This window comes from Dermacentor silvarum, chromosome 1 (assembly GCF_013339745.2).
Source record: "Dermacentor silvarum isolate Dsil-2018 chromosome 1, BIME_Dsil_1.4, whole genome shotgun sequence".
NCBI classification, from domain to species: Eukaryota; Metazoa; Arthropoda; class Arachnida; order Ixodida; family Ixodidae; genus Dermacentor; species Dermacentor silvarum.
Genome location: NC_051154.1, coordinates 78,679,796 through 78,703,310, shown reverse-complemented (window position 1 = coordinate 78,703,310; position 23,515 = coordinate 78,679,796). Strand labels below are relative to the sequence as shown.

Genomic DNA, 23,515 nt, shown 5'->3' with positions numbered 1-23,515 from the left:
AGTCACAGTAACCAAATTTTGCTCTTGAGAGACTCTGACACATTTTCGGTTTTGCATTGAACATAGCACGACAACAGCATTTCATCTGTGAGCCTCTCTTGTATAAAGCATGGCTTCCACCTGAGCACTGTTTAAAATTTTAAAATGAGTATGTGCTGACTCAGCCAAGGCTAATGATATCTAGGCGAAACTTGTGTGTGTGATCCTCATTGGTTAAGCATGACTGGAAAAACGAAGCCTATACAGCTACCATGCCTCAATTAGAATAGTTTTTCAGCCTCTTGGGGTTGCAGAAACACCTTGATTTTTTTTTTTTTTTTCAAATAACAATAGAATGTTCAAGCGTAATATTGCAACCAAAATATGAAAAATGATTTTCTGACCTGCATCTCGCCTTAACAACCACTTCTTATTGTAAAGGGATAAACCTTTGCTCACTTCAACCTTTTGCCTAAAGTGCATTGCAGGAAATTGCAAGACACTCCAATATGTTTTGTGAAACAGTGTTAGGATGAAAGTGAGGTTGAAGTAAAGAGTAAGGAAAAATGGTGAAATGTTTTTAAAACACCTGGTAAAACAGAGAAACGTAGAAAGGCTTTTATGAAAAGTATCACTTTTAAAATATCAAAAATTCTTAATCGAATTGAATGCAAATGCTAAAAAATAACTACCTTTGAATATTATATTAAATACTGAAAATTTATTTGTTTCCAAACAATAATAAATACAAAATGAATTGGGAAGTCTGTTTGGTAAAAAAAAAGCTTAATTACATTGATACACTTAATGTCATTCACAGCTGGACTGTGAATCGAATTAAGGTGAACTGAAGAGCTTGTAAATTAGAAACTGTAAGGTATTTGGCGCTCTACCACTATGGCCGTAATGAAGTTAAGAATTGCTGGCCACCAGATGTGCTTAATGTAGCTTTTTGTAGGAGCTAAGGGCAGTATAGTGCAGTACTTATGAATTAAGGAACGTCTCACCCTTTAATAAATTCATTATTTGGTAGAGGCATTCTCAAGTTCTTAAAAAATTTTCCCAACCCGACAGGTAATTCTGTCAAAATGTCTAGCTTCTGGGGGCGAGCTCCACCACTGGAAAAGCTGGCGCCACCATCGGCGTGACGTGGTATGAGGGATCATGTGGACACAGCGGCCGCGTCGTCTGCTTCGGAAGTGCTGAAGTGAGCTGAAAACGGAAAGTTTAGTCCCACCTGCACTACGGTTCTGATTAAGTGGGGATGTTTTCCCGCTTCGGGTGTCTGCTTGAGCACACTTGAAAGCAATGTAATATATAGTGGCTGCCTTTGAAGGTGTCCGACATGTTCGTCTATTGCTTGGTACCGCAGCGCCGTACGCGTACGTAACGGAGCACGGTGTGAGCCTTCACATGTACCCGCAGACCAAGAGGCTGCGTGTAGCTTAGATTGCGAAATTTAGAAATGGCAAGCATCCATCGGCTACAACTCGGGTGTCTAGCAAGCACTTCCGCGAGGAAGGTTTCTGCTACGGCGTTGAGGCGGCGATGTTCGGTGAGTAGCAGAAAGCGCGCACTGAGACGCTCGCCCGTACGCGCTGCCTGGTTAATGTCATGAAGATTTCGTCTATGAACTTGTTGATGCTAGATACTGGCAAGCTCACCAGAATGGAAAGGGAATGGTAAGAAGCGCATCCAAAAAATGCATGGAATATGCTCATGTTTGTGTTAGCACCAAACAATGAATGTACTGGATTATCAAAAAGAAGCTGCGGGAAATTTCTTGCTGAGAAAAGCAATAAACATTCAGTGCGACGCAACTTGAGAAATTGACTAAGAATTTCTAAGAAAAGAAAAAAATAAGATTGAATCGGTCGCAATGGCACATCACGAGTCGCCATATAGCGTCGAAGTCCCTAGTTAAAACGAAATTATTTTTGAACAGCTCTGATAGTGTCCACGCCACAATGATTGCTTGTGTACTGTGAAATGTTCGTATGCTGTGGGCTAAAGCTCACGGCACGGTGTGAAAACGCGCTCGCAACGAAAGCGAAACATTGTGCCCGGGCATGCATACAGACATGCAGCCAGTTGCTGCGAACCCGTGCGATCGCTGCATTGAGGCTTCATTCTGTTATGCTCATTCTTTTATGCTCCATTTGGTTATACAGACAGCATACTATAAGGACATATTTCACATAGTCTGCGTTCAGAGATTGCCTACCTTTCACGCAAGCAGCTGGTTCTGGGGACTCCATCAAAGCGACAGCGTGCAATGGGCATTCACTGTACATATTTGGTAAAGAGATAGCGCCTGTAAACTATTCTGCGCTTTCTGTTTGCCCAAGATTATTATTTTGACAGTAAGAAACGTCCCTCGTTTGGAGAGTACTTACAGAAATGGCCAGGAGGGCTCCTGCGTGGTTTTTTTATTGCGCGTCGGCAGCCACGCCTATGAGGAGTGCGCCGCCTTATCCCTCATGCTACGCAAGCGAGGCGCTTCCCACAGATGGTGACTCCGTAAGTCCTCGCCTCCAAAAGTACTGCGCACTGTCTTAGTCATGGGTCCAGGTCAAACTTCCCCCTAGAAATGAGGATACCCGCCCAGCCATGGTGGTGAAAACAGGCAAGATGCGAAAATTGATGTCATTATGGAAATTGTGGGCGCGATCTTGTACGCGTTCCAAAATGGAACGGAGGCGGGCCATTCCATCGAGCCGCACACGATTGGTCAATTTGATCGTCACAGTTCAAATTGACCAATCGTGTGCGGCTCGATGGAACTGACTGCCTCCGTTCCATTTTGGAACGTGTACAAGATTGCGCCCTGTAGCGGGGAGATGCGAAGCTACTGTCAGGTTTGACTCTGAGTAAGGATCTCCCTAACAATAAGGGCACACAGCCTTAAATCAACCTATTTGTCAGGTCAGTCCAACCGTGATTCATAACCGCAATTGATGAATCACATCTTGAGTTTGGGGCATTGTAGTCTTACTCGTTTTGTCAACATGGTCCATGGCCTATCCGGCATGATTGCGACTTCATGGAATGTGGCCACGCGTCAGGCGCCATGGAGAATCCACCTCAAACAATGCTGCCAAAACCACAAAAGACGCCTTGGCAGTTCAGCATAGCTTCTACCGCAATGATAATATGCTGAGCAGCTGATGATTTATCGGTCGGTGATGCATGGTGGCTTGGCCGGGCTCACAAGGACATGATGATCACAACACTGGTTTAGAGGCATGCAAACATGATGAGGTATCAGCGAACTAGTAAATATCTTTGCCTAAATTGAGACAACAAATTTGTAGGTGGTCCAAAGGTGAGGCATCCTTATTGAATAACTGAAAAGTTTCGAGCAAATGTTATCTCCTCCATCAGTTCACTCAGAAAGTGGCATTCTCCTCAACTGCAGCTCTCCTGCTCCGGAATCATTTAGAATAGTCGCTACTTGAATTGGTCTTTTGCTCTGTAGACTCTTAAGTGTTATCCCTTATGCTCGAACAGAAATAAATATTTGACACTTTTGGACAGTGAATTCTTGTATTGAATACAAATGAATAGCAATGACTATTCTATTTGTATTCAAAATGTGGATATTAACACACCCCTAATGAAAAAAAAAAAGAAAAAAGTGAACCATTGCCATTGTTAGCTTCTCTTTTAATGTATAGGAGGGCAACATTGCTCAAGTGAATGTACTGAAAGCATTCAGAATTTCCCCAGGTCACTACGTGGTACTGTGACTTGCAATATTGTGCAATATCAAATCTAAAGTGTTGGCAAAGCTCCTGTTTTGAATGGGAGAATACGCTCAGAAAGCTAGGCAAAGTATTGAAGTGAGAAGCAGACTTTGGAGATGACTCAGCATTGGGGCTATGTGATCATTTTTTAAAGCTCAACTAAGAGAATATTTTCAGATAAGTTTTGTCACTTTGTTTATTTTGCCTAAAACATATGTATGGGAAGAAGAAAAAGTTACGTGAGCAACCCGAAAAAGCCTTGATCCCTGTACGTGGTGATATGGGTGCAAGCAGCGTATGATGAAAGAAATGAATGGTAATTTAAAAAAGGATTGAAGAAATCAGATTAATAATTCATTGCGCACACACATACCAGATAAATAAGCATTGGAAAACTAGTCAATAAACGCTACTGGAGAAATAAAAGCCAATTGATGCAAAAACTTTTTGACACAGCTGGCACATTATTCTAGTGATGGCGACAATTTTTGACCATATTTAAGCATTCATGTAGCTATCGACAGCGATCTAAAATTATTACGATTATTTGAGTGCATCTCATTGTATAAAAGCTTTTGTGGTAAAAAAAATGGCCAATATATGAGTGCATGAAGGAATGGGATAATGTTAGTAAAAAAAAGATGTGAAAGGATGCTGAATAGCATAATGCCAATGGTTGCAGTGCAACCGGCTTTCGGGTGGCACACTGGGAACGTTCCCCCCCTACCTCCCTCCCTCCCTCCCTCTGTGAAATTTCTGCGTTAGCATGCGGCCTTCCAAGCCCCCGTCCTCTGTCAAGTCGGTGCCCCCCCCTCAAAAAAAAAATTATATGGCTACGCCACTGAGTGAAACACTGAGTTGTTCCTGCATGCCTGGAAATGTGTGAGAGGTACAGTGTGCACATAAGACGTCAACAGACAATGGAGCAAAGGAAAGCATAGGGGAAATTAACTGCTTTATTAATGAACTGTACAAATAACTTAAGATGGGCAATAAACTATGATAAGCTTTGTATCTAAATAAAGGAAAAGGCAAATGAAAGTCAAAGAAAAGACAGCTTTACCTCTGGTGGGAGCCGAATACACCACCTCTGCTCGACGTGGGCAATGCTCTACCATTTGAGCTGCAGTAATAGCTGACGCTCCATCCACTTTTTAGAGTATTTAAGTACATTTATGGGACACTCATTCGAAATGCCCATTCTGACATAATGTAGAAGACCATATGAAAATGTTTAATTTCCCCTATATGTTCCTTGGCTTTATTCTGGTTGGCTTCTTATGGTTTCTACTAAATGTCAAGCTCCTTGATTTCTCCTATTCTTCTCGCACATGTGATAATAGTGCAATTAAACAAAAATTTGCGGGCCTGCTTCGTGCATAAACTGGATAAATGTCTTGTGGAACTAGTCAACCCTGTGCAAACACATTGTTTTCATGCTGGTATGTCTGTACTGCAGCACCTGCAAGCACTTTCTCTCTGTTACTCTTTGTACTCAGCCACAGCGCATCAGAAGCATCCACTGCAAATGTGGGCAGAGCACTTTGGACAGTTCACGGTTTCTTCAAATGCTGCACATTATGCCAAGATGATGGAAGGTGGGAGGGCCAGTCCAGTCTGAAGTCTCCAGTGGAACTTCCTCCGCCCAAGTGAGAATATGGTGAAGGGAGCTGACATGCAGGGGGATCAAAGTGTGTTTGTGTGTATGCTGTCAGAGAAGAGATTTTAGGGCTACAGGTACATAGCACGTGCGGCTACACTCGGTTGCATCTATCATGCTTCACTGCATCATTTGTCGCTCAGTATATGCAGCAACAGAGTAATTTGTCTTCTCTTTCTTTCTGTGTTTGCAGAATGAATCGAAGTTACATGCAACATGGTGCGATGGAGATTCAAGATGTGCGCAGCCTTACAGAGAATGGCATCTTGGCAGATGCCTCTGCACTTCTCACAGAGGCATCTTCTGGGGAGTCTGCGGTGGCTGCCTTGCCCGTGGTCAACTTGAGCATTCCTTTTCTCAGCGGCACACAAAGCATCATGATTGGGACCACCCAGGATGGTTCAGGAGCATTTGTAGTGGATGCTTCTCAGCTTTCCCTGCTTACCTCCAGTGGTGTCTTTGCAGACGGTGTCCTCCAACTTTCTGTCCAGGTAAAATGTGCTTGTACAATTTGTAATAGTATTATTATCAGTGGACACTGAATTCATATAGTATCAAGATTACTTTGTGCTGGTGAACTTTTGTTAGTGGGTTCCACATCATGATCAGCTCTTTAGCTTGCACATGAGAAAAAGGGCACTGTAAAGTTGTCAGCCTGATGAAGAAAATGATGTAGAGTCATTTAATTCCAGTGCTTATAACCATTGCAGATGTGATCACCGTGGTCTACTGTAGCAATCTCTCCATTATCATTTATTAAGTGATCGTTGTCAGCTTGACACCGTTATAGACGTCAGACTCTGGAGTTTTGCATGACGCGTAGCGCCACCTGCCGGTGCGAAGAGGTAATAATTGAGTGGTGCAAAGCCCGACGCCCTTGCTAAGTTGCCTAAGCAGCTAGCGAGTGCGAAACAACGATTTAACTTAATTTTGGTTCATATTACGAATGTTTTGCGCATTTAACACCCAGAAAGATAGCTATGAATTTCTCCACTAGTGAGAAGCGCCGCCGAACTGCCATAAAGCCATTAAGTGCTTATTGGCTCACTCGTCAGAACGATGGCGAGCACGTCGGCAACTGCGACAGCTCCGTAAGCTAGGAACGAATGCCGCAATCGACGCTACTGCTGCATTGTAAATTGTCATGAACGTGATGGCTGTCTCGAGCTAGAGTCATGTTCCCACTAGAGTTCCCACATACGACGAAGCTCAGCAGTCTCTTACCGTGGCGCGCGCCGTGTAACACGGAGTGAGCAGCTAGAGTCAGACTCAAGACACGCACGATAAACATCGTAATCCATGCAGCATCGGGCACCTATGTTCTGAAGACTCAACGTTGCGCTTTTAACTAGCAAATGCTAACACGTGTTCAAACGAATAAATTCCAAAATATTGTTCGCGACCACCTTTAGGTTTGTTTTGCCTTCGGTTGTACCCCGCGAAAGCGGACACGCGCGTATCTCTATTTGCAGTAAATACAAACGGAAGACAACCATGAAGAGAACATTCGAAGATGCGCGATAACACGCTCGAACGCAAAGGAAGCGAGAACAAAACTGTAAAGGCCAAGGTCGCCGGGGCCATTCGCCCCTGATAAAGCGAGCTTTGTACCACTGACCATAAGCTACATAGCTAACTGAATTAATCATATATGTACTTCATCGCTTTCACATTATGTACGTAGCCAAATTTAACACATTTAGGTGCTAGAGAACGGACGTCGGAGTGCTTATCTCGAACTCGATGTCGTACGATGCTCGCTGTACTTGCGAGTTGCAGCGTGCCGAAATAACACCTGAAATTCTTTTACATTGTGCACGCACTTCGCTCTGCGGAGCTTCCTCCCTTTCCGAAGCGTGGATGGGCAGAAAAAGCTTTCCAGGTTCTCGATTTTTAGGAAACCGTGCCTCAACACAACCGAAAGAGGGGGGTCTCTTGTGGCCTATGCAGTTTCGTTTGCGGACAGCTCTCTCTGCACTACTCAGTTTGCGCCAAGGCTGCGATGGGGGTGCTGGTGTTGGGTTTTTCCGCAGCGCCGCCTGGGCAGAGTCTGAAGTCTATAGTGGCACACAGCATGAAACTGAAGTACAAATGAAAAAGTGGTGAACACTGAAATAAATACAAAACAAAGAACACAGGAATGTGTGTAGTAAAAAATAACAACTAAATGTAAATAAGAACACAGAAACATGTTGTGCATAGAAAATTAACCGAGCTAAATCTTGTCGTAATGCAGTGAAGATCTTGAAAGCATGTATTATAAAGTTTTTGACGTTCTCGCAGCGAGCATATTCACCAGCCGCAGTGGCTCAGTCAGCTAAGGCGTTGCGCTGCTGAGCACGAGATCGCGGGATCGAATCCCGGCCGCGGCGGCCGCATTTCGATGGAGGCAACATGCAAAAACGGCCGTGTGCTTGCATTGTAGTGCACGTTAGAGAACCCCAGGTGGTCAACATTAAACTAGTGCCCTCCACTAAGGCGTCCCTCATAATCAGAATTGTTTTTGGCGCGTAAAACCCCAGAAAGAACAGCGAGCATATTGTCGTGCAAAGCAATGCACCTTCTTGGAGCTTGCCTTCTCCTTTTACCTTTTATAACTGCCTTTTAAATTGCAGCAAGAAGCACTGGTAACTTTTATGCTTATCCTACCGTGTTCATGAAGATAATGAAGTAGAAGTGAAATATAGTAAAGAAAATTGTTTATTTTATCTTGTTTGAACCTTGGAGGATTTAGAGTGCTGCCATTACTGTGATTGTTGCCGGCTTTTCTGATTATAGCTATGCAGCCATCTCTGTGAACAGTGACAATTTGTTGCAGAAATAGCGATTCAGCCACTGAAAATCTCCTCAAATAAAATTTTCTTTCTCAATATCATACCCTTATTTGTTATCATTAAAACATTTGGGCACCTATTTGACTGAAAGCTACTATATCATGAACTAATAAAGTAAATAAAATAAAATAATTTTACAGGTAGGCTTTTTGTGTCTCGGCAAATAATTTAGTTTAGGTGCGGGGGCTGCTAGACTAGTGCCATGAGCGTGAATAGCATTTCTGTGTGCAGTTGCTTTGCAAGGTCTAGCTGAGCTTGCCTCAAGTTCAATCTAGAACTCTCCCCGGCCAAATTATGTGCATTTTTTCTGAACAGTGATGGGCACATGTACAGAGCTGCAGTGGAAAAAGATTAGCACAAGTGACCGATGATCGGAGCAGGGAAATTGTGGTATGCGGTGTTCTTGTTCCCGTGCACACTGGTATTTACAGTGGAATCTCAATGATACGAATCTCACGGTGTCACGAAAAATATTCGTATTAGCTGAAATTCGTATCATCGAAACACAATTAAAACTAGCTAAATTAAAGAGTCAGAGGTGAACTCACTCAGGTACACTTATGTAAAAAGCATTTACAGTATAGATTACTTATAACGTAACTGTTTATAGTGCTGAACTGGCTACAACGCGGCCTTTTCCGACTCTCGTTTACCCTCCCATAGAACTCCATGTATACGCATACCGCTTACAGTGCAGCCGCGTGAGACGAAATACCTGTTATAATGCGGCTTCCGCTGGAAAATCTCGCCGACAGGGCGGTAGCGAGCACGCTTTTCAACGAGGTGCGCCCAACGACAGGAGAGGAGATCAACGAGGGCGATGCGGAGGAGGAGCATGAGACGTGGAGCATGAGTGCACGGGCGACAAAAATCATAGCCGCGCGCCGTATGTGCAAGTGAAAGCGCGCCTTCACGCACGGAGAGCGAACGCACAGCGGAGAGCAAACGCGGCTTCCGTCACGTACAGGGCGCACCAGTCGAGCCCGGCCATGCTATCGCCGTGCGAAAGGCCGGGGGCTATGGGAGGGAGGGGGGGAGGGGGCGACGCTGTGCTGCGGGGCACCAAATGCGTATCTTGCAACCGGGTGCAAGGGTAACTGGCGACGCAATCTCCCACGCGAAAGGAGGAAAGCGGGACGGCAGCGCAGGAGTGGGGGAGGGGGGAAGAAGAGAGGGGGGGGGGGCGGCTTCTACTCTGCCAACAAATGCGTTCTTGTACTTTGCACCTGTGCCGGCTGTCGGGGTTGTCGCGCGCACCGTATCTTGAAAGCGATCTGCACACGGCTCTGACCTTTGTATGCGCTGTGCTTACGCTGCTCAGTTTCCGTTGAAGCGATAGACCACACTAAGTGCAAAAGCAAGAAAAGCGCCACCGTGTCAAACTCTTCGCGCCCAGTCGCGGCCTCCGCGCTGTCCGCCGCCGCGTCCGCACCTCCGCACCAAAAGGGAAAAGGAGAAAGCGCGTGACTGCTCGCTGTTCTCTTTCGCGGCCGTCGGTGGGGCGGCGTTTATTCATATCAACCGACGCGGGTCGAAAATCGATTCGTAACAACCGTTCTGTAGCACGTTGCAAATAATGGGGCTCGGCTGGGACCACAGAAAAATTCGTATCATCCGGAAATTCGTATTAGCAGTGATGGTATCATCGAGATTCCACTGTAAAGTGCCAGATGATTAATGTTTCAAAGAGCCTGGCAATCTCGTTTTAAGTGTGCTGGGGAACATAGCATCGAATTCCGCAATTTATCAGCTCAGGTGATCGGTCACTTGTGCTGATCTTTTATTGCGATAGCAATTATATGGACACTTCGACCGGATTTCTGCCGTCGGCGTCGCCGTGAGGTTCGGTATAAAGTCCAAGGGCGATAAAATCGTCGCCGCACATCATACATGCGAGTGAAAGCACGCAGGGGACGCGCGCAATCACGGGGAGCGAACGCACGGCGGAAAGCAAACGCGACCGTCATGCGAAAGGCCGTGGGGGTATGGGAGGGAGGGAGGGAGGCGGGGCGACGCTGTGCTGCTTCACCAAATGCTTATCTTGCAACCGGGCGCAAGGGGAACTGGCCACTCAATCTCCCACGCGAAAGCAAGACAGCGGGAAGGCAGCGTGGGAGGGAGGGAGGGGCAGCTTCTCCTCTGCCAACAACTCTGCACAACTCCTCTGCACTTTGCACGGCAGTGGCAGTCGCCCGCACCGTCTCTTATCTCCACACTGCTTTGACCTTTGTATGCACTGTGCATTCGCCACTCAACTTCCGTTGAAGCGATAGACCGCGCGAGCCTTTGCCCGCTGCGGCGGCTGCACTTGCTGCCAGCGTTTTGGCAGTCATCTGCGGTCATTCAGTGTGATCTATTCATGTTTGCTTGTGCGTGCTGACACCACGATTGTTAATTCAGTTAGTAAGCGAATGTGTCCAAGTTTATGCAGCCGATAAAACCACTATCCCTACTCCGAATAGCTCTCTACTAATTTGCTATCGCAATTGATGCTTCGCCTTTCGGGCGAACCTGCGACAGTTTTCTGCTGCAGCTGTACCTCAATGCTTGCTTCATGGTGTGGTGAATGTCCATTTGTATTTTTTTTTTTTTTTTTGTGGAGAATGAAGTAACAGCCCAGAGTTTATTGGACAAAAAGTTACGTTTTCACTGATGTAGTTGCACAAGTATTTGGATGAAAATTTACTTGAGAATATATTAAAAATTGGTACATTTTCATATATAAAGTGATGCTTTTCGAGAATACGCTAAAATTATATTGTGCTCCAATAATTGAATATAGTTGGGTAGAGACCTTTTCAGTATGTCTGTATATTAGGTGTCTTAAATTGAATTTTTTAATAAGCTAAATTTTAATTAAGTCAGTGTAGGAAGAAATAGCTGCATTTCTGAAGCACATGATGCGTAGTTGCGAAACAATATGATTACCGTTTTTTGTGAACAGCTTGATGCAAGCATAGGAAAGGAAAGTCAGCCAGCACTATTTAATTTCATTGTCGGATATTAAATTCTTTTTATTAATTAGGTGTTACTGCTTATAGTGGCATGAAAAGCACGGCCTTCTGACTGTATCAAGCAGAAATATATATATTTTTTGTTTCTACCAATAAAGTTGTTTAAGGCATGTCAGAAAAGATGGCCATTTGAAGATGAGATAATTGTAATCTCTTGTTTGTAATGTTAGTTTGTGGGAAAGTAAGTGGGATGGGATGCAGGTTTTTTTTTCATGATTACTGGCTCTAAGACAACTGGCTTAGCTTGATGCACAAATTTCCCTTTCTTTAAACAATAACCAAAGCTTGTTTTTTTTTTTTTTTTTTTTTTTCTTAGGGCAATGATGACACAGAGCAACTGGTAGTGCTCCAACCACAAGAAATGGCTAGCCTGGAAAGCAGTGGCACAGCACCTCTAATGGAGTTGAGCACAAACGTGCCTGCAGGCATGCCACTGATTACACTGCCTGAAGCTGACACTGCTAAAAAATTGCCACTTGCAGTCCAGAAAGTAGATGACATTGGGCCTCCTGTTGGCAAGGTATGTTGTTTTTAAAGCGAAGCTTTCCTTTCCTACCCTTTCAGGTTTAATGTGGCCACTACCGTCTGCAGTTGAATCGGTAGGTCGGTATCTTGCCGCATATATTTGTGTGTGTGTGTGTGAGTGCAAGTACTCTCAAACGTGCTTACCCCTGTATGCTAACCGACAAAGTGGTGCGTAAGTGCACCTCTGTACTGCTTAATAAAAAAAATTTATTTCTACATAACACTTGAAACTATAATATAACATTGATTTAGAATTACAAAACCTGACCTAGAAATTTATAGCAATAATGTACTCCCGTTAACCCTTTAACTGGTAGCTCAACAATATTGTTGACCTAAGAAAAACATCTGCAAAAACTAGACAAACCCAAATATTAGTCTGTGTCTTTCAATTTACCTTTATCGTACCTGCTCAACAGTGGTATTCAGTATAATGTCGAGCACCTGAACCTGAAGGCTTCGTCGTTATTTTCTTAGTGCACGTTGGGGTCATATTCTCACCAATGCAAATTTTTTGTTCCTTTTTTTAAGCAATCTCTTATTTCTTAACTCCATAAAGGTACATCTCAAAATCACACATTGACCTTGCCATAGCAAGTGCCAGAGACCAGTTTTGGACCATACATTTACCTTTCACCACCTGGTCGACAATAGTTTTGACCTAATGTATCTCGCTTGGTTTTTAGAGTAACCGTTTAGTATTTCCATTGGTATGTATTTGAGCAAAGTAAAGAACTAAAGCAATAAAACCATTCTAGGTCAAGTCTTTCTTATTCTGCCAGTTAACCCTTTCAGATGCCACTTTATCCTGTTGATTGAAAACTTACTTTCACTACATTTATTGCATCTTCAGAATCATAGAAAGTGTACAGCTGCAGAAAAGGTTAAGAATTTTAAATTCTTTGGTGAGTTTTTCAAGTTTACAGACTGTGGACTGCACGCAAATACTCCCTACAAGAACATCAAATATGAGGAGATCAACTATTTCGTGTATTGAAAAGCTTGAAAAACACTTATCCAGCTGCTTGAAAATTATGCCTGGTGCATGACGTGAAAAACAATGAAGAAGTGAACCCGCTACATACAACATACTGCCACCGAGCAAGAACACTGAACCATCTACCTTCCCACTCATTTTACTGAAACATTTTGCACATGTTATCCAAAATTGCAGCACAATTCTAATCATGAGTGTTTCAAGACATGTGTGACAGTTTTTAAATATCATTACTTTCATCAGTGCTTTTGCTGTTGATGCACTATTTTGGTGTACACAATTTTTACACAGCGTCTGAAAGGTTGTTAAAGGAATACCGACACAATATTTTTTGGCTTTTTTTTTTCTATAAATGAAAAATCCAAGCCCTCTAAACTCTAAAAAAAAAAAAAAAAAACACCGCATATCCACGGGGTGAATGATGATGAGTGGGCGAAGCTCCGGAGGGAATCATCGGTAAACCATGAATCTTCCGTGTAATTTGCCCAGTCTCGCCGCACTAAATCGAACGATTGACTTCCACCAATGACACACGCCATATGTGACGTCGTTCCTATTTTATAACAGCGCCCTTCATTATAATTGCACCATCTCCCGCTTAAGGGGACGCTAGCACAAACGCGTTAGAAACGTGCAGTACTCTCTAGTAAGGGGGAGAGGCCACAGCGTCTTATGCAGCCGTTTACACATGCCGGAACGTGCACCGCGTTTGCCGACGCCATCACATGACTGCTGAGAGAGTATAACCCCCATATTCATAAACGCTGCTCGACTTGAACTTGACTTGCCACCGCCTTCAACGCGTTTCGAACGCGCTGCCCAAGGCGGTGGCAAGTCAAGTTCAAGTCGAGGAGCGTTTATGAATACAGGGGTAAGGCGGAGAGGCCACAGCGTCTTACACCAGCTTCTTACACGGGCCGTAACGCGCTAGCACAAACGCGTTAGAAACACGCAGTCTTTCGTTAATGTTGGGTATTTATTGTCATCGTGGTGTGTGTGTCCATGTGCGCTTCGTGGCGTAGTGGTTAGCACCGCGCGTTCAGAAGCGAGGGGTCCCTGGTTCAATCCCGCGCTACGGACACAACTTTTGGAAATTTTTTTTTTCATAAAAGTAGACGTGACTACCTACTACGACGACGACGACGACTACTACTACTACTACTACTACTACTACTACTACTACTACTACTACTACTACTACTACTACTACTACTACTACTACAGAGGAGGGACAGACCCACACCCTAAGGAGCTTCGCCCCTAAAATACTTGATAACATTATAGCACCTTACTATTGTACTTGTTTCTATAAACCAGTTTCAATTTTCGTACCCAGAAGGTAGCACATCATTGTGTCAAAATGCCAGGACTGGCATTTTGAAACCGATCTTAGTACCAAATTCAAATATTTTACGTTTGCCAAGCTTCGTACTTACTGGGTGTCATGCTTTTGGTGCAAAAAGCATGTGCTCGGCTTTCTACAACTTCTGAAATATGTATCATTATTCCTTTAACCTTTACCGCTGGCTGTTGTGAGATAATTAGGAGACCCACCTCCACACAGCCCCTGCTATTCAGTATACTCGTTTTGCATTTGAAGTCCGCTGCCTGCTTCTCCCAAAGCACCTCGTCCAAAAAATATATTGTGGGCCCTCGCTGCCATCTATGGAGAGGTCAGCTAAACACAAAGAACTTGTAGGTTAAATATGTGACAGCAGATGAGGCACATGTCTCAGTGTGTCACCTTGTGCAGCCATGGTAAGTCAGCGTGGCAGGTCTGTTTATGCTTTGACAGCCAAAGAAATTCATGAACTGCTGATGAACTTTGGCTCAGATGAAAGTGATATGTGAAAGTGATCTTGTTATGCTGGTGGCCACAATATGTTTAAGAACCTTACAACAAGAAGAAATTATAGATTTGGGGCGGTAATTTTAAACTGAGAACAGATCTCCCTTTTTTAGTACGTGAAATACACATGCAGGGGTAGGACTCCTGCGCCAAATGCGCCATTTTGATACCCCCAAATGCAGATTCCTGCGCCAAACACGGAAAATTGACCGAAATTGTGCCACGCTGCGCCAGAGTGACTTCGGCATGTGTGCTCCAGCAGTGGCCGCGAACAGTGAGCGGATTCGTTCTCCGAAAAAGAGTGCAGCCGATCACATTCTGCAGACCACGCGACGGCGCCTCCCGCACAGTTTCTCGTGATTTTCACGCTTATAACATTGGACTTTTTGGCGCTTACGGCAAGTGGCTGAAGCGTGCGGCCACTCCCAGCTGTTCTCACTACTGTCGGAACGGCCAGGGCGGCTGTATTTAGAGTGTACTAGAATATGGTTGATTGGGCCGAGCGGTGCGGCGCTCCCTATAGCTGAGGCGCAAAACCATGAATAGTAGGCTGAGAGCACTGCGAGCGAGATATTATAGGGAGGTGCGCGCTGTTGTGGGTTCAGCGGGCAGGCGTCTTTATCCACAGGGCCAGTATACCATACAAATATTCCAATATGTTTTTAAAGGGACACTAAAGAGAAACCGGAAGTTGAGCTTAAATAGTAGATTATCATTTCACGATCACAGCCATACCATTCTTACTGCAAACAGATGTTTAATAGGCGAGAAAGTAGCGAAAAACTGAAGGATAGGTGCTGACGCCCCTTCGAATTTCCCGCACTACACGTTCTGACGTCGGAGATTACAAATGCAGGCCGGTCGCGATTGGTCGAGAGCGATTTAGCGCTGTTAATAAAACGCAAAATGAAATACACCCTAAACGTACATAAACAGCATTTTCCAACTTTTTAAACCGTTTCAAGCGAGGAAGTACAAGTTTAGCACAAAATTAAATAAATAAGAAAAAATGGCATGGCGATACATGCGGCCGTGATAGTTTCGTAGTTCGTTTTTGCTCAATGCATCGTCGCGCGCGCCTGTTCCGCTCTACGGTGTTTGGTTGCGTGTTGCGTGGCTCGAAAAACGTTGACTTCGCGGGAAACAGCCAGAAAATGCCTCGTGTGTGTAGTGTTGAGGGCTGTATAAATGCCCAAGGCGCTTGCTCAGGGGCAGCGGCAGTGTTCACTCGATTGTGTCCTTTCATGTGGTGTCGCGCGGTCAGCCCCGGCTCCCCGGCGTTCGCGATGGCTCAGTGCTCTGCCGATGATAAAACGGCAAAAGAGCCAGAGAAACCGATGGTGTGCTCTCTGCATTTCTCGCCCTCGGATTATGTGTATAACCCTGCCCTCGGAAAGTATCTTGGCGTGCCCCAGAGGCCAGTCCTTTCTCGAGCAGCTGTTCCCTCAATGCGGCCTTCATCAAACCCCCTTCCGGTGCCCCTGCAGCAGCAAACTGGCGGCTCGGTGAGTGCTGAATGTCATTAAATAAAGCCACGAAATAACCATACCGAGTACGTGCGCAACTTTCTACGCTTGTTCTGTTGGGAACATCGTCGCCTGGCGGACCGGACGCTTCGCCTTCCGTCGACGAAAACGAAGCTCTCCGCCGGCGCGGCCGGCGGCTCACCGCCATCGCACGCGGAAACACCTACCGCTCAAGCACGGAAGATCATTTCGCGCTCCGTTTCACTGAATATCGCTGAAATGCAGTCCTGCTTCCCTGGCGAGCTCTTCGTTGCAAGGTTCAGCTGCAGCAACGGTATCCATCGCGGCGAACGCAAACGCAGCTACCATGCATGCAGCCATGATGCATCCAGTGCCTCGGCCGTTTACGCAAGCCGAGGCACTGCTGATTCGCCGAGAGCAATGAAATCTGTGACGACACTGCTTCAGCGCCAAATCTGGGGTGAGAGAAATTGAGGAAGAGATATTTGGTCTTTGTTTACGAATTTCTTCGCTAATAACTCATATTTTTGCACCCAACAAAAACTGCATGCATTCCTGAAGGTCCCTCTTTTATTCCAGCTGAACTTCGTGTTTCTCTTTAGTGTCCCTTTAAGCCCATATGGGTGAGGCCTGAGCCATTTTGACACATCGCAAAGGGCTAATGGCGGATTTGGAGTAAAAAGTCGCAGTTTCGCCTGAAAGGCAAAGCATCGATTGCGATAGCACATTCGTAGACAGCTATGTGAAGTAACGATAGTAGTTTTATCGGCCGTATAAACTTGTAAACATTGGCTTACTAAATTTTTAATAGGGATGGGCGAATAGTGAATTTGAGGTTCGAAGCGAATAGTGATTTGGTCTAATAATTTCAAATCGAGTAGTTCAAATAGTACAGTAAAACCCCGCTGATACGTTTTTCACGGGACCGTACAAAAAAACCATAAGAGCCGGGAAACACAAGAGCCGAGAAACAGGAAAAATTGAGAAATAGGAGTAGTGCACACAATATTATTTTAATTATTACGTGCGAAAAAAAGTCGTAGTTTCGCCCAAAAGCCGAAGCATCGATTGCGATAGCAAATTAGTAGACAGCTTACAAAGCAAGGATAGTAGTTTTATCGTCCGTGTAAACTAGTAAACATTTGCTTATTAACTATATTAATAAGCATGGTGTCAGCGCCCACACGCAAACATGAACACATCACACTCGATGAGCACGGACACGCGTTGTCAAACGCTGGCGTGTGGAAGCACCGCTGCAGAAGCGAGCAAAGTGTCCTTCGTGCTGTTGTCTATCGCTTCAACGCAAACTGAGCGCCGAGAACACGAAGCGCGCACAATGCTACGAGCCGCCCGACGCACCTACACTTGCTAGACTCTGCCCCAACGCAGATCGCTTTGAAGATAAAGCCCGCGCGCCAGTGCGCCGCTGCGCAGTACGCAGTTGATGCTAAAGTGCAGTACAACGGCGCCCGCTATCCCTCCCCCTCGCTCCCTCGCTGGTGCCTCGAGTGCAACAGAATAAGGCGCGCTTCCTCCCTGCTTTTCTTCCTTGCGCGCGCGAGATTTAGACGCGGTCGTCGGCTCACCTCGTACGCTTTCATTTGCACATACAGCATACAGCGCGCCGCGACGGTGTTGTCGCCCTTGGACTTTATACGGAACATCTGTGATCGAAACCCAATTTTCGGGCCATAACGCGGCGTAGCCGCCATCTTTAGATACCAAATATACGGATCTCAAGGGCCATACTTTTGCTGGCGGAGACCGAAAATACGTCATGGTTTTAGCCCCCGGCACTTTGGGCGGCCAATGCCGTCGTCACAAAGCCAAGTGACGTTAAAAGTCAAAATGGCCGCTCGGGCCAGCACGGGGTGGCAGTTCGCAATGTATGATGCGGGAACAGTCGCACAGTTGCGACGCAACAGCGGGGTTACCTATGCATTGGGTTCTATGGGAGCTGTGCCGGGACCGGCCGAAAACGACGTAACCGCTGGGAAAACGCAGCACCCGAGAATGTAACAGTGGGGTTCTACTGTATATATTACATATTGTAGTAAAACCTAGTTAATTTGAATTTCACGGGAGCGAAAAAAATGTCCAAATTAACCGAATGCCGAATTATCAGGGTATCCAGAAAACAATAAGCAAATGCTTACTACGTCAGCACGATGTTATTAGTGGAATGGATGAGCAAGTCCTTTTGCTTTTTTGCACAAAAGCAGTGCGGAAGCTGCAATTATCGTCATCTCATGACTGATTGGCTCTCGCTGCGGCGATCGAGGCCTCGCTATTTCCTTCGCAGCACAGCCGCAGCGCGCGCCTTCATTTGCGACACGCTTTGCACTACCATGCGCACATCCCGATTACTTTTTTGCCAGTAAGCTGATTGCCAACAGATCGCACGTCCATCATGATTTTGCCGGTGCTCTTCATCCTCGACAGCTTTGCACCAAGTCAAACCGAAACAACTGTTTGTCTCAACCGCGGCCGCTATCGACGCGATTGCGCATGCGGCCGACGCACGCACCGAGTCAGAATGAAACTACTGTTCGCTGCAACAATTGCAGACGAAATCGCAGTCGCTATCTATGCGATCATGGATGGCAACTACGCAGCTTTTTAGACACGCGGCCGACGTGCGTATTGAGTCAAAACGAAACTACTTTTTGCCGCAACCGCTTTGGAAGAAACCGCGGCCACTATCGACGCGATCATAGATGGCGACTATCAAATCCCGCGGCCAACGCGTTGTTATGCGCGGCGGTAAGCGCAATAAAGGCACAAATAGGCACGAAGTGTTCAGTCGTTGCTGTCATTCACCTACGATTTCCGCTGATGACTATGGCGATGCGGACTCCACCGCTTCGTTTCAGTTGTAAGCTAGCGCCGTTTCTGCTCTTTTGCATCGCACATTTCCGGCTCTTTAATGCAAAAACGCATAGCCTTCGAGGTTTATGATTGATGTATGGCAGCCATGACGTAAAGCATAGCCTCTGAGATCTGTTTTTGTACCGGCCATCCGTGACTTCTGGCTGCCTTTTCGGGAGTGCCGAATAATTCCAAATGATTGAATAACTGCATTCTAATCGAAGGGAATAAGAAATGTAGAATAATTAGATTGAATATTCGACAATTCCGAATATTCGCCCATCCCTACTAAATTAACGAGCATGGTGTCACGCGCACACAAGCAAACGTGAACACATCTCACTCAAATGACCTCGGAAACTCGATGTCTAAATGCTGGAGTCGGGAAGCGTGGCAGCAGCAGCGAACGAATTGACCGTTGTGCTGCCTCTCGCTTCAACACGAAATAAGAGGCAAAAACACAGTGTTCACGAAGCTATGAGCACTCGCACTCTATCCCCATCGCAGACCTGCTTTCAAGATAGGGCCCGCGCTGCAGCACCATACGCAGCAGCCCCCCTCCCTCCCTTTATTCCCCACGCGGTGCCTTTTTGCGATCGAAGACTGTGCGCTTCCTCCCCGCTTTCCTTCCTTGCGCGTGTGAGATTGAGCTGCCATCGTCGGCTCACTCATACGATTTCACTCGCACATACAGCATACGGCGCGCGCTGACGATGTTATTGCCCCTGCACTTCATATGGAACATGACGGTGACAACGAGGGCAGAGGATGCGCCTGGAGTGTCCATGATTGCTATCACAATAAAGGACAGATTAGAATAATTTTACGTTATACCAGCCCAGGGTTGATTGCTGCTATCTAAGGTTTGCGGTGACATGTTGTGACCCAGAAATTATGTTAGCGGATCGATTGGACGCCTAATTTGAGAACATTTTCCGCTATCATCATGAGCGTCGGTGCATGAATTCGATTGTAGTTCCACTGATGTTTTCGGCTTTACAGCAAAACATGCGCTGTGCCTCTGCTCGACCCACTCTTCCATATTCTGGTGTGCTATAGCTACAAAGTGTGCTTCTAGTAGGCGTTTTGTGTTGGTTTATTCTCTGTTTCATCGTGGTTTCGAAGTGCGCTGCTATATTCCACTATTCCACCAAAATTCAGGTTGGCCTGCTCCAAGCTGCTCCAAAATGCAATTTTGTCTGCGCCAAACTGATCCAAAACCCAATTTTGCTTGCTCCAAAAATTGCTCCAAAACGACTTTGGGCAGTCCCACCCCTGCACATGCTAATTTCCAGTCATGTGGAATGTGAGAGGTTTTTAAAGATTGAAATATAATTACGAGAAACTTCTAGTGGTTCAGCATAGCAGTGAAGAAAGGTGTTTGGTATACTGTCCGGTCCAGGTTATGACTTTGCATTTAGTTTCAACAGCATGTTCAATACACCTTCATAAGACACAAGATTAGCATCAAAAGGAATTGACGAGAGACCAGCGGAGTCATTCTTAGATGCAACAGAAAACACAAATGAAATTGAACATTAAAATGATGAACAACCTGCAGATCATCCAGTATTTCATTGTTATGTGAAATCTTATGTACTAGCTGCTTGTGCTCCATAATGTAATTCTAGTACTTCTCAGGATCTTCTTTAATAAAATTTGGGAAAGTAATTAATCAGGGGGTTTTACGTGCCAAAACCTCGATCTCATTATGAGGCACGCCGGGGTACTACGGAAAATTTTGACTACCTGGGGTTCTTTAATGTACACCTAAATCTAAAATTTTGCAAAGTAGTGTTGAAGTAAAAGTTTTTGGCTTTTTGAACAGCCTCAGAGACTGCTGTTTGAATTTCATGCAATGCATGTGATGAAGACTGCTGGTTTCTCAAACGTTTAGCCCTGCATTTCAGATGAATAATATGTCTATTTATCCAAGGGGAATATGTGTCTGTTTTTTTAATTTTAGAGGGTACAAAATGATCGAGGCAGTATATGCAGATTTTTTAAAACTTCACCCAAAGCAGTGAAGGATCGTCCTCTGAAAATGCAGTGAACTCTGTTTCGAGATGATTCAAGATAGCATCGTCATCAGGACGCATGTGATTTTTTACAGATATAAACGCAGTCAAATTCTTTACGTGACCAGTATGAAGTGAAAATGAAACCAAAACCAAAAAGTGATCAGAAAAACTGGGTTGCACAGAAACATTGTAACCACCAATAGACTGATCTACGAACACCAGCTCAAGCACGGAACTTGAGTTTATTGGCAATATGCGTGGGTTCTTCAACAATCTGCACAAGGTTGTTATCAAGGATAATATCAAACATAACATCTGCATTACGTGCAGATTCATGATTATAAGATAAGTGGTCCCATTTAATTGATGGAAGGTTAAAGTCACCGACAAGTATAATTTTGTGTTGATTATGTAGAAGTAAGGGATTTCATAAGGCAATTAAGACATCAGGAAATGAATTGGGGGGTCCGTACACAGCACAAAGGACAAAAAGAGTACCAGAGAGATTCAACTTAAGGCATAAGCATTCAACATCAGCAATTAAGTCTAACACAATACACTCAATACTAGATTTAACAACTACAGCGAATCCACCACCTCTAGATGGTCAGTCATGGCGATATATTTCATGTGAAGGCGGAATCAAGACGTCATTGCAAATATCTTTGTGCAGTCAAGTCTTGGTGATTACGGTAACGTGTGGATTGTGAGAGAGAAGGACTGCCTCAAGCTGTTCTGTTTTAATAGTAAATCTACGTGCGTTCCTATTTATAATCCTGATATTACTAAGGGAAGAATTTCACGAAGACAGTGACATTGCATGACCATTCGAAACGCTCTTACGCTCATTCTTTGTGTCGTCCCAGAAAAACAAATTGCCATTGATCCGTAATTTATCATGGATCAGTGGCCCTTTCTTGCCTTGCGGTGTCCAATTTAGCACTCTCCTAAAGCAGGTTCCTTTTTCTCAAAATTTCACACGAATAGTCATTCTGTTACAAAAATATTGTTCCCTTAAGTTTGCCAACATTCTTAAAAATGGATACTTTTTCATTGAAATCTTGAAATAATATGATGACAGGGTCTCTTAGAAGCCTCCTTTCCAAGTTTGTGAATGCAGCCAACAGATGGAACGCTTCACCCCAAGCGTTCCCTCAAATGTCTCAGAGATTACCTTATGCATGAGGTCCTACTCTGTTTCACTTGACCCGTCAGGAAGCCCATAAATTATAAGGTTCGAACGTCTGCTTTTATCTTCGATATCAGTTAGCTTACGAGCCTGATAACCCACGGAAATTTGGAATGTTTTAACAGCATCATTAAAGTCACTAAGTTTAGCTTTTTTAGCTTTAATATCTGATAAATGTCTTTCAATTTCAATGAAGGGAGCGTGAATGAAGTGATTATAACCTTTTATATAGCTAACACATTTTGGGCATTGAAGGAGTTTGCTATATCTGGGCCCGACTGTACTGCTTTTGTATGTCATGCTTGAATGATGCTTCACAGCACATGACTCATTTTTGCTATTTGATATGTGATGAAAATCTGTGAGCAGCTTTTCTAGTGGTCGCTTTCCAGCTTGCTTGTGAGCTTTAAAGCACAAGCAGCTCCTATGTGATCTCATCTTTGTTAAAGTTAAATGTGCCGTGCAGAACTAACTCTATCTACTCTGCAGGGCCCATTCAAGTGCAGCGTCTGCAGCACGGAGTTCCCAAAGTGGAGCCAGCTACAGCGGCATGAGCGAGCACACGCTGAAGACAAACCTTTCAAGTGCTCACGGTGTGAAGCATCCTTCAACCAGGAGTTGAACCTTCGGTTGCACATGGCCACTCATCCAGGTCCGGGACAGCCATCCTGCCCAGAGTGTGGCAAATCGTTTGCACGCCTGGCCAGCCTCAAGGCACACCTGATGCTGCACCAGAAGGAGGAGAACCTGATATGTGCTGAGTGTGGCGACGAGTTTAGTACACAGGCAAGCTCAAGTGGATATGCTTCATATTTTTATAGTCATTTTCTTTACACTAGTCTTTGTGTAGTATGAGTAGGGAGAAATCTTTTTTTATAGCGTATGCCAGGTAAGCCAACTTTACATTCTTTGAAGTTGTTCTTGCTTTCATATGTTGTAATGACAGGCGCAACGTTGTTGTCAGCTTATTCTTCCTAATGTAGAGGGCATTAAAATTCAATGACCAAGCTATTGCCAAGTCGGGCAATGAGCGGAGTTTGTTCCTTAAAATTACTTTTGGGGCCAATAGTGTCATAATTACGTGGCACGTTTTGTATTTTATATGCTACTACTAAGCTGCAGAAAAATTTATTATTCCGGACATAGTACGTTGAAAATGCAGGACATAGCACGCTGAAGTCTTACTGGGATGTTTAAGATGCACTAACAGGTTTCCCATCGAAAGTCATGCCCTTAATTATAAAAAGTTATATAATTGATCTTCTATAATTAGTTAAGTACTTCGCACACAAAAATGATCTTGGTGGCAGAAGAAGACTGATGGCCGAACATCATAGGGGTCA

General features: G+C 44.8%; 1 protein-coding gene across 2 annotated transcripts in view; it reads left to right on the top strand.

Moving 5' to 3' along the window:
* LOC119431189 (zinc finger protein 236-like) overlaps window positions 1-23,515 on the top strand; it is a 121,962-nt gene that overhangs the window by 9,433 nt on the left and 89,014 nt on the right. For both annotated transcript variants that reach the window (XM_037698663.2, XM_049670223.1), the window contains exons 2-5: window positions 5,225-5,374; window positions 5,579-5,876; window positions 11,550-11,753; window positions 22,662-22,958. In XM_037698663.2, coding sequence (XP_037554591.1) covers window positions 5,580-5,876; window positions 11,550-11,753; window positions 22,662-22,958 — 798 coding nt within the window. In that variant the 5' untranslated portion in view covers window positions 5,225-5,374; window position 5,579. The remainder of the gene's footprint in view (window positions 1-5,224; window positions 5,375-5,578; window positions 5,877-11,549; window positions 11,754-22,661; window positions 22,959-23,515) is intronic.